Source organism: Arachis duranensis, chromosome 2 (assembly GCF_000817695.3).
Source record: "Arachis duranensis cultivar V14167 chromosome 2, aradu.V14167.gnm2.J7QH, whole genome shotgun sequence".
Lineage (NCBI taxonomy): Eukaryota > Viridiplantae > Streptophyta > Magnoliopsida > Fabales > Fabaceae > Arachis > Arachis duranensis.
In genome coordinates, this window is record NC_029773.3 from 76,885,337 (window position 1) to 76,896,741 (window position 11,405).

Consider the following 11,405-nt stretch of genomic DNA (forward strand, 5'->3'; position numbering starts at 1 on the left):
TTCCCGTGTTCAAGTCTCGGATAAGTGAAAATTTTATTGCAGACCTTTCTTACTGTAGAGAAAATTTGATTAGAGTAATTCAAACAACCTAGTGAAAAAATGAGGCATATTTTATCAAATATGATATGCTCTGAAATAAATTAAAAAATAAAGTAATTACATAAAATTTTTAAACGTTATTTCTTTGGAACTTAACAATGCAATATTAGATGAAAATCAATTTTTTCATTAATTTTCTGGTTAGTTATCTGGATGGTGTGATTTTTTCATATTAGGTACATGATATTAGGTACATGATATGATTCCCAAAACATCTATTTTATAAACATAAAATGTATGTCACTAATATCTGGTGCAACATCCTTTTTTAATAAATAACACATGACAAACCCAAAATTGTGGTGCCCACTTCTAGTTTCTTTTGACTCTCCTTCTGCCCCTTCATCATTTTCAATAGTTTGTCATCATCAATTTCAACTTACCGATTTTTTCTTTCTTGTTAATATACAAATTTTAACTTCATTGTCCTGAATTTTTACTTTGATTAATGTATTTAAATGTGTTTGATTATAATTGCAATAAAATTTTATTATAAATGTTAACAATTTGGTTATGTAGTTTATTTACTATAAATGAGAACCTCGTTTATATTTCTTTTATGGGACCACTTCGATATTTATCACTATTCTAGAAATGCACGTAAATAAAATATATTTTGTGTTCATGAGAAATGAAATTTTTATGAAAATCTTGAACTCCTTTGATAATCATACAATGTAAGTGGAAGACAAAATTTTGCATGACAATTTTAGGGTATATAAACATTTTTCCCAAATGGAAGAACCAATCTATGTCAATATAAGTTGGTTTGGTCAAAATCCAATTGAGATTTAATTCTAAAATGAAGAAAGTTAGTTGATTGGGGTCAGATAATGTTAAGATTTTTAAGTAGCTAGGTCCAAAAATACTCCCAACCCAAAATACACCTTTAAACCTAAGAAAAAGAAAAACTAACTAAGATTTTAATCTTTGTTGTTTTTGTCACTAACATATATAAATTAGAAAAAGAAAGAATGGAGATTTTAAATTAGATATTTTAATCTCAACGATTTTTTATTTACTAAGTCTTTCATAATTATTCTTGTCAAACACGTTAGAGAAGTATTTATTAATTAAAAAATTATAAATTTATTTTTATTAAAAATATTATTTATATACCAAAATTAATCACTAAAATTAGCTATCAATGTATTTGCGTATAAATACATGTGTAGTTTAATTTATTTTTAATATATATTTACATTCTAATATGTATTTTATACTAATAACGGACTTTAATAGCTAATTTTGGTGTTAGCATAACGGATTCTTTATATATACATTTTCTTTTGCCAAATGAAATAATACTTTAAAAATAACTGTTCTAAAGCAAGATAACCAAAATTTATCTTCTTTTATTATCAGTTTTTTCAATACGGCTCACTTCTATTGCTTCCATGAGTCTCCTTACATGTTTTTTTACTTCTCTTCTAACAAAATAAAAATATGAGATTATAAAACATAATCATATCATAAAATATAGGACACTTTAATAGATATGAAAGATATCTTATTGATGATATCTAGCCAAGGAAGCTGACACGTATTTCCATACATATGGACTACAATATTAACACTTTCTTTCAAGGAGCATAAGAGAAGGACTTAAATCTTTTGCATTAGAATGAATGCTATACAAAAATGTAACTGTTAATTCAAAAATAAAAATAAAAGTTAATGTTATAGTATTAGATTTGTAATGATTGCATATATTTTTTTTATATTTGATTACATTGTTTATTATTAACAATTTCTTTTTTATATAAATATTTTGATCTTTTCTTAAATAATTTTTATAAATAATTTATATAAATAAATTAATTAAAAACTAATATTAAACAAATGTCTTAAATTAAAACTGGTTACTTTTTTGTCTAAAACATATCTATAGACTGAAATGTATTAGGTGTTTACAGTCATCAACGCATTAATGTGTTTACAGATTAGGTACCAGCTGCCACGAACCGTTAGAATAAAGCATCCATTCTACAGTACCCGGGGATTAGTAGGGGACAAGTTTACACAACTTGGTTCAAAGAGATTTTATGATCGAATTGATTAAGTTATAGGATCATTAGGTTAGTTCAACCGATAAGTTATTAGTTAAACAGTTTAATCTAGTCTTATATAAATAAAAGATAATTAAAATTTTAAAATACATATTTTTACTAATATTTTAAAAATATTAAACTATTTTAAAATAATATAAAACAAGAATAATAAATATTTTGTTATTTTTATTCTATTATAAATATTTTTATTTTATTTTTGTATTAAAATAACTATTATTTTTTAATTTTAATAATTTATTAATTAATTTAAATAAATTATTTGATAAAAAATATTTATATATATATCATAATTTGCGTATAAAATGATAAGGAACACAACAGCCTAGCGGCTGTGATGGCGTTTTGTTTCCTGTTTTTGGGTGTTTTAGAAAAAGTTAAAACAGGAAACACAATAAAATTATACAACTCTGATCAGAGCTCCAATCATTTGGTAAATTCTGCTTCATCACGTTTTTCTTTTTGCTAACAGATCAATCACAATATTAATCTCCCTTTTAATAAGATTAAATTAAACCTCTTAATTAAAATTTAATAGTCCAATGATAGATTAGTAGATGAGAACTAATATAAATAAATATATTAATATAATTAATAATTAATTTAATTAGTTGATGAAAATATTGTATTTGATTGTGATTGAGATACTGATGTAATTTGCCCAATTTTTATTATAGTCTATTATTATGTATCTAATCTAGTATGTATGTACTAAAGATATGTAACTATAATTATACCGTTATATAATATATATTAAAATATAAAATATATATTTTTATATATAAATATATTATAATTAATTTGATAATTAATTTTTTTGTGTATATATAATAAAGCTATGTAGGTTATTTGTTTATCAAGGGATCGAATGCCTCTCTCTTTGTTAATTCATCAATCTACAATATCTCAAATGCCAATGGATACTATTATTCCAACTTTAGTTGCTATGAATTTTTAATTTTAATTTATTTGATAATATGAAATAAAAATACTGGAAAAAGTGGACAAAGGATGCAAATCGTCCTATATCCATTTAGATAATTTTCGTATCAAAATTCTTAATTCTTTTAGTTAGTATTAAGCATGATGAGAATAATATTCTACCACCAGCATTTTCAGTAGGGCAATCAATCTCCAAATCTTGTTCCTCTTGATTCTTTCTTTGAACTTCTTATGAAAGAAAGTTGTGTTTTTATTCCTTCTTTGAGTCACTTGATCATGAATTTTTTTTCATTATCTTTTTTCATTAAGCACTGCTTCTTCCAATTTGTATTATATGAAAGAAAGTTGTGTTTTTATTTATTTTATATTAACTTTAAAACATAAATGTTAATAAGAAAATACCTCTCATTTGAATTTAAATAAAATATCAAAAAAATCAAAACGGATAAGAATAAAAATCCAACTTTTGTGTTTTAGTTCAAATATCAGAAAATCTACATTTTTATAAACTTGTAAATTTAAAATAAAACATTAAACGATTTCTAAAAATTCATTAAAAATGATTCCTTGACTCATTATTAACATCTAAAAAATCATTATTAGGACTTTTGATGTTAAAAAAGTTAATATAAAGTATAGCCCTTCAAAATGTCATAAGAGTTAAAATTTGAATTTTTTTTCAGAGTCAAAAAATTATACATTATAAAATGACTAACTATATATTATACAATATGTAATTTGAGAAATAATTAAAATACAGGATAAATATAGTTGGTCAAATTACATATTGTATAAATAAAGTTGGTCATTTTATAATATATAACTATCTATTACTTCTAACTCTGAAAAAAATTTAAGTTTTAACTCCTATGCCACCTTTGGTCAAATTACATATTGTATAAATGCAGTTGGTTATTTTATAATGTATAATTATCTATTATTTCTGACTTTGAAAAAAAAAATTCAAGTTTTAATTTCTATGCCACCTTAGAGGGCTATACTTTATATTAACTTTTTCAACATAAAAAGTCCCAGTAATGATTTTTTAGATGCTAATGAGTCAAAAGATAATTTTTAACGACTTTATAGAAATCGTTTAATGTCCCGTTTTAAATTCATAAATTTATAAAAATGTAGATTTTCTGAAATTTGAACTAAAATATAAAAATTGGATTTCTATTCTTATTCGTTTTGATTTTTTGATATTTTATTTGAATTCAAATGTGATATTTTTTATTGACATTTATATTTTAAAGTTAATATAGAATAAATAAAAATGAACTTAAATGTTAATAATCATTGTTTATATGTAAATTGAATTAAACTGATTCAATTTATTATATATGTTTTATACTAATAATAATTGATTTAATTTAATATATATATATATATTGGCAAAATCATTTTTTTTTCAGGTTCTCGGGATTTTAAATGCAAGAAATTTTTCTATTTATAAACGAAAAAATAAAACAATTTTCAACTTTAGTGCTACTTACATTCCAAAAAATCGTTGGATTTAAATTAAGTCAAAATCAAAACGATTCAACAATGAGTAAGACTCTACCGCTGAGTTATACCTTTTTTCTTGCCCCTATCGAGAAATAAAATTAACTAATCTTAAGGCAAAGGGTCGAGAAACTCAACGCCACTATTCTTGAACAACTTAGAGTCGGGCCTTCTTTTCACACTATTACGGATACGAAAATAATGGGAAAAATAGGATTCGACTGTCAACTGCTTCTATCGGAAATAGGATTAACTACGGATTTGAGCAATAGCACATAATTTCAAAAAACCCGTACGATTTTCCCGATCTAAATAAAGCAGGTTTTCCATGAAGAAGATTTGGCTCAGCATGTTCTATTCGATACGGGTAGGAGAAGAACCCGACTCGGTATTCTTTTCTTAAAAAAAGAAAAAGATAAGAACCAAGTCAAGATGATACGGATCAACCCCTCTTCTTGCGTTCTTGCGCCAAAGATCTTACCATTTCCGGAGTAACTGGAGTTACATCTATTTTTCGATTTCCATTCAAGAGTTCTTATGTGTTTCCACGCCCCCTTTCGAGACCCCGAAAATTGGACAAATTCCTTTTTCTTAGGAACACATACAAGATTCGTCACCACAATAGGGGTAACCCCGCCGTTAACTACTTCAATTTTATAGTAAAATACATGCCCTACCAAGAAAAAGACAGAATTTGTAACTTGCTATCCTCTTGCCTAGCGGGCAAAGATTTACCTCCGTGGAAAGGATAATTCGTTCGGATCGACATGAGAGTCCAACCACATTGCATTGCCAGAACCCATGTTGTATATTTGAAAGAGGTTGACCTCCTTGCTTCTCTCATGTTACAATCCTCTTGCCGCTGAGCTCCCTTTCTCCTCGGTCCACAGAACAGAGACTTAATTTTAATGTTTTAGTTTAATTATATAAAATATTTAAAATATTTTTAATTTTAATAATAATAATATATAGTATTTTTAAATTTATTTTAAAAATACGTGTTAAAAATAAAATTTGATATATATATTGATACAGTAAACATGTATAAAATAAATATCAATAAATATTATATTTAAAATGTATGTGATACACAGACACAATAATTCAATAGTCACGTATCCATGTTTTTAAACTTGTGATAAACTTGAATATCAAAGAAATCGATATATGGATTTGTTTTAGGGGGTTTATCTTCTGGATTTTTTAAGCTATAAACATCATCTTCTAGATTGTTTAACTTAGTATATGCAAATGAGAAAAAAGTCAACGGAGTTACCCCTATAGTTTAGTTTTGTCCCTACTAATTAGAAACAAGGACCCGCTTACATTAATTTAAAGAACAAAACACATTGCGTTGATGCAGCAGCGATGCATTAAAACTAAGTTTGAATACTATGTTTATGATATAAATATAGAAATTGTAGACAAAGAAATGAGTTTAATTGTAAAAATAGAGACAGCGATATAATATAACTTCTTATTTTTGAGACATAACTTTTTTTTATTTATTCATTAAAATTTACCGACGAAAGATATTTGTCTTATTTGCTTTTATATTTATGCTTATTGTTTGTTAATTATTTTATTAGTTTTTAAAGTATTATTACATTTTTAATTAGGTTTTTACCATTTGAAAATTTATAACTGAATTTCTACTAGTAGTTATATTTTAGAAAAAAACATAATAATAACAATAACAAAATATTTACTTTCATAATATTCTACTATTTATTTTATATCAAGTAAAAAAATAAATATTTAAACGATATTTTGTATTTGGTTAACAAAAAATACAGTAGTTTAATTTAGTTAAAAAATCTATGTACAAAATTTTAAACTGTAAAAATTTAGTTATAAATTTAATAAAATTATAAATAACCTAAAATTTATTTTTTTATTAAAATATTAGTTAAAACAATAAATTTGGCTATGCTCCGAAGGATATTTTCTTTTTTATAATATAATAGAATCCTCGTTTCTAATAATTGGAAAATAATTCTATTTGGGGAAAAAATAATTTTGATGTACTAATACTCTATCGTTTTTTTTCCACTATGTTATCTAATTATCTGTTTTGTTTAATTATTTGTATAAGACTAATAATATTTTATATGAAAATACATAATAAATGTTTATATGGAATTTTTTTATATTATTAATTTACAAATGAAACAAAAATGAAGTTTTAAAAAGTTGAGAGAATAAAATAAAAAATCTTGAGAACCAACAGTTTTTTAACAATTTTAATTAATATTTAATCGACAAAAATATTAAATTATCTTTAATAAATAAATTTTATTAATTTATATATTTAAATTCTAATAAATATAAATATAAAGTGTATTAATTTATGTATATAAATTTTTATAAATATAAGTATAAAATATTGTTAGGCAAAAATCCCAAATACTGATCCAATGGTCATGTAATATTGCGGAAAAAGAAAAAGGGTTTAAGGCTTTTAAAGCAGGAAAGCGATATCCAATTTCTCGGTCATCTCCTCTCAAAGGGAGACGTAACTGTGTGGGAAACGTGTGGCATGATTTCTATGTTCCTTCCAGAAGCCCACCCCACCCAACATCACAACATTTCATAACATCCAAATTAAAAATTAATTAAATTAAATTCAGACCTTTATATGCCACCCTTTTCTTCTAGAGAAACCATGCACATACTAAAGAAAATGTCCCACCGAACCCAATTAGGCCCTGTCACTATCATTGTTATTAATTTATTAATTTGTCCCTTTCAATTTTGGGTTTTATATATAATAAATATTACAATATAATCATATGTGCCTCATGATACTTTCTAGGCAAATACATATCCCATCTTTTTTCAAAATCTTTAAAGGCTCTCAAAACCGCAATGCTTCATAGCTCTTGAACCTCATCATCAGGTTTTGTTTGAAGCTCACCAACAAGAACAAATTGAAGTATATGATTATGATTATGGGTATGAACAATAAGAAACCAGTGATCTTGGTCTTACTGCTACTCTTGATTGTTTCAAATGGAGAGAGATCTTCATCAGTTGTAGAAGGAAGGGCACTCTCCTTAGTATCCCATCAAGGTTAATATCGTAATTACAGCTACTCTTCAATTTCTTACATTTCTTTTTATCTCTGGTGCCACAAATTATTTGGATTTTGTGTGGTATATGCAATAATATTATTGATTTTATATTTGCAGAGTACTCTAAGATTTTTTCTACACTTGGAGTTGTTTGCAAGTGTTGTGATGGAATTGATGGTGCCTGCTCAAATACTTGGACAAATTCTTGCACTAATTTGCAGTGTTTACCTTGGAAATCTCACTAGTTCATAATCTTTTTTCATTGATTTCTTGTGTATATAATTATAGATATCAAGTTTAGGAATATTAGGTAAAGAAATGAAAACAATCTCTCAGTTTTGTAGTTTCTGTGTGACTTCGGTGGAAATATGTATGTGTATGTATCTTTGGGACCTTATCAATTCAGGGTAGTTACAGTCTTACAGATTGGATTTCACCCAGCATTTCTCACAAATTTATTTAAAAACCTAGCAATATAGAAATTAAAATATTTGGGTAAACAAAAATATTATTTATACATTAAAATCAACTATTAAAATTAGCCATCAATATATTTATGTATAAAAATATATGTGTCGTTTAATTTATTTTTAATGTGTATTTGTATTTCAGTATATATTTTATATTGGTCACTAACTTTGATAGCTGATTTTAGTGTATACGTAGCATAACTCTTAAATAAATATTTTTTTTCATTCTAAACGGCTTGGATAAATGTTAATATTATTTTTAAATTTTTATTTTTTAATGTCAAATGTTTTAAAAGTAATTTGATATTTGTATTTATGTTTTTTTATTGTTCTAATATGGACAATAATTAAATTGGCTTTTTAAGTTGATTTGAAAAATACAAAATTATAAATTGACGTGTTACTGCTGATGTGTGATATAGCAGTCCAAGGTTGTCACCATTCAGTAGTATAATTAAAATATATTTAAAATATTAAAAATAAAATTAACACAAATTAAATACTAAAAATATTTTTTCTTATTGTCTATAAAAAAAATATAAAAATTAAATTTAAATATTAAAAAATATATAAAATTATATTAAATTTTTTAATTTTGATAAATATAAGTTAAACTTTAAAAAACTATTCATATCGATTTTATTTTGGTTTTGTTGTTTACCCTTTTAAAGTGCATGCCGCAATCAAATCTGACAATCATGGAATTTGTTTTGAGCATATAGGATTTGAATGTATAAGAATAAGACTGCATACTTTCATGTAAATTATTTAGAAATTTCATCATTGGTCTACTTCTAGGAGAAATAATTTTGTATTCAAACTAGAGAAAACCGGATGAAAGGTAAAAAATTAAGGTATTGAAATTTTGATTAGTTTTAAAAAGAATAATATTATATGAACAATAAATTTATTTAATATTTTAAATAATAATATTAAATTTTAAATTTTAAATTCAAATAATATAAAACTAGTGTCAATAAAATATATTCGTCAACCTAATATTTTTCTATTAAAAAAAGTTATTTTCAAAGTTTGGCTTCATTTAAACATTCAACGTTTCACACGCGCGGGTCTTACCCAATTTTATGTGGCTCAAAAAAATGAGAGACAGACATTTTTTTTTTTTCAACTATCAAGTATTAACAACCGAGGTGAACTGAATGCAATTAAGGAAGCAGAAGATTCTCGTGGAAACTAGGAGTAATTGAGCAATAATAAGACATAACATTAAAAATAATATTTTTATATTTTATTTGGTCATAATTTAAATATAAAAAATAAATTATAAAAATTTAATTTATTTGTATTGTTTTATAAAAAAATAAAAAATATAATAATATATAACTATAAAAATTAATAAAAATAATAAAAAAAATTTATTAGTATTTATATGTCTTTTTTATTAAAAAATGAGCATATACTAAATAGGTCTTAACAAAATTTTGGGTCGGATGTTTTTGTTGAATCTCTGGTATGTTAATAGGTGTGAATGTAAAAAGGTTTTGAGAAAATGGATTTTATTATAGGGGTAAAATTAGGAATGGTAATCCAATTTGGCCGGATAGGGTTACTAACCCGATCCGTAGTAGGAAGGGTAGGATACTCGGGCGGGTCGGATAGGGTGCAGATTGAGTCTCAACCCTACCCGATCAATGACCCCTCACTAAGAGAAGATCATTAATTGATAATTTAATACCTTTTTTACATAAAAATCAGTTCTATTTTAAATTATCATCAAGTTATATAATAATATTGCATCTTTTTAGTAATCCGTGGGTTAAGAACAGGTAGGATTAAGGTTGGAATATTCTCAACCCGCGGATAGAATTATGGTTGGATCCAAAAACTACCTCATCCTACCCATTCCTATCCCCTAGGTAAAAATCACATTGATAAAGGTACAAGACCTGAGCTTGATTGTGAATGTAAACAGTCCAAGCTTGGAATGAATCTTTGAAAAACGTCTGGAGCCAAACTCTTGGTCAACACATCCGCAACCTACTTGGCTGAGGAAATGGGCAACAGTTTTAGCGAACCATCTTGAACTCTATTCCCTCACAGTATGACAGTGAATCTCAATATGTCTAAAACGTTCATGGAAGACAGAATTAGAGGCAATGTGTTGAGCTAACTGGTTGTCGCAAAAAACCGTGATTGGCTTGTCCAAAGGCACTTGAAAGTCCTTGAGGATGTAGTTTATCCACCTTCCCACAAAAATCGCCAAAGCCAAGGCTCTATATTCTGCCTCTGCAGAAGTGCATGCAACCGTTGTTTGTTTTCTACTTTTCCAAGAGAACAGAGGCGAGCCAAGGAAGAAACAAAATCTTGAGACTGATCTTCGTACGTACGCACATGTACCGCCGTCTGAATTAGAGTAGTTTGTTAATGTCATGTCAGAATTCGCAACAAACAGGATGCCTCTCGCTGGTGCATTCTTGATGTATTTCAAGATGTGTAGGTCCGCCTTAAAATGATCTGTGGTCGTGCAATCTAGGTACTAATTCAGTTTGTTTATTGTGAAATTAATATCAGGTTTGGTATTAGTGAGGTACAAAAGCCTCCCTATGAGTCGGTGGTAGGGAGTCAAATCAGCAAGAAGTGTGCAGAACTCTTGGACAGCATTGAAGTGTAGCTCATGCCTGTGGAGACTGGCTTGGCATCAGAGAGGCCAAACTCCTTCAAAAAATTCAAGGCATGCTTGCGCTAATACAGTAAGATGCCATGCTGACTTCGAGCAATCTCAAAGCCAAGAAAGTATTTGAGGTTGTCGAGATCCTTGATACAAAACTTAGCATTCGACAAAATTTTCATAAGTTGAATTTCAGCCTTATTATTACTAGCCAGCACCAAATCATTGACATAGACTAAGATGGTAGTGAAAGAGAAAGAGCTGCCTTTGGTGAACAAAGAGTGGTTCGCCTTGGATTGATAGTAGCCGAAAGGCTTCAAAAGAAAATAAAGTTTATGATTCCATTGGCGGCTGGCTTGTTTGGGGCCATATAGGGAGAATTCAAGCTTACAAACATGATTAAGAGGAATGTAGAGTCCTGGTGGAACACACATAAAAACTGTCTCAGGCAAGTCACTGTGAAGAAATGCGCTATTGACATCCAATTGATGGATATACCACCCTTTTGTTGATGCCAAAGCAAGAAGGATCCTGAAAGTCGAGAGCTTAAGAATTGGGCTGAATGTGTCAAAATAGTTGACACGGGTTGTTTTTGTGTAACCTTTGGAAACAAGCC

General features: G+C 26.9%; 1 protein-coding gene across 1 annotated transcript; it reads left to right on the forward strand.

Moving 5' to 3' along the window:
- Window positions 1-7,424: 7,424 nt before the first annotated feature.
- On the forward strand, window positions 7,425-8,126 carry LOC107475117 (uncharacterized). Its single transcript, XM_016094744.3, has 2 exons — window positions 7,425-7,688; window positions 7,808-8,126. Exons 1-2 carry the CDS (start codon window positions 7,556-7,558, stop codon window positions 7,933-7,935), a joined length of 261 nt encoding a protein of 86 aa, XP_015950230.1. The 5' UTR covers window positions 7,425-7,555; the 3' UTR covers window positions 7,936-8,126.
- Window positions 8,127-11,405: the final 3,279 nt, after the last annotated feature.

Excerpts from the sequence above, each read along its gene's own strand:
- LOC107475117 (XM_016094744.3), top strand. The coding sequence starts at position 7,556 with ATGATTATGATTATGGGTATGAACAATAAGAAACCAGTGATCTTGGTC. Across the intron at positions 7,689-7,807 it reads CTCCTTAGTATCCCATCAAG|AGTACTCTAAGATTTTTTCT; the intron begins GTTAATATCGTA and ends TTATATTTGCAG.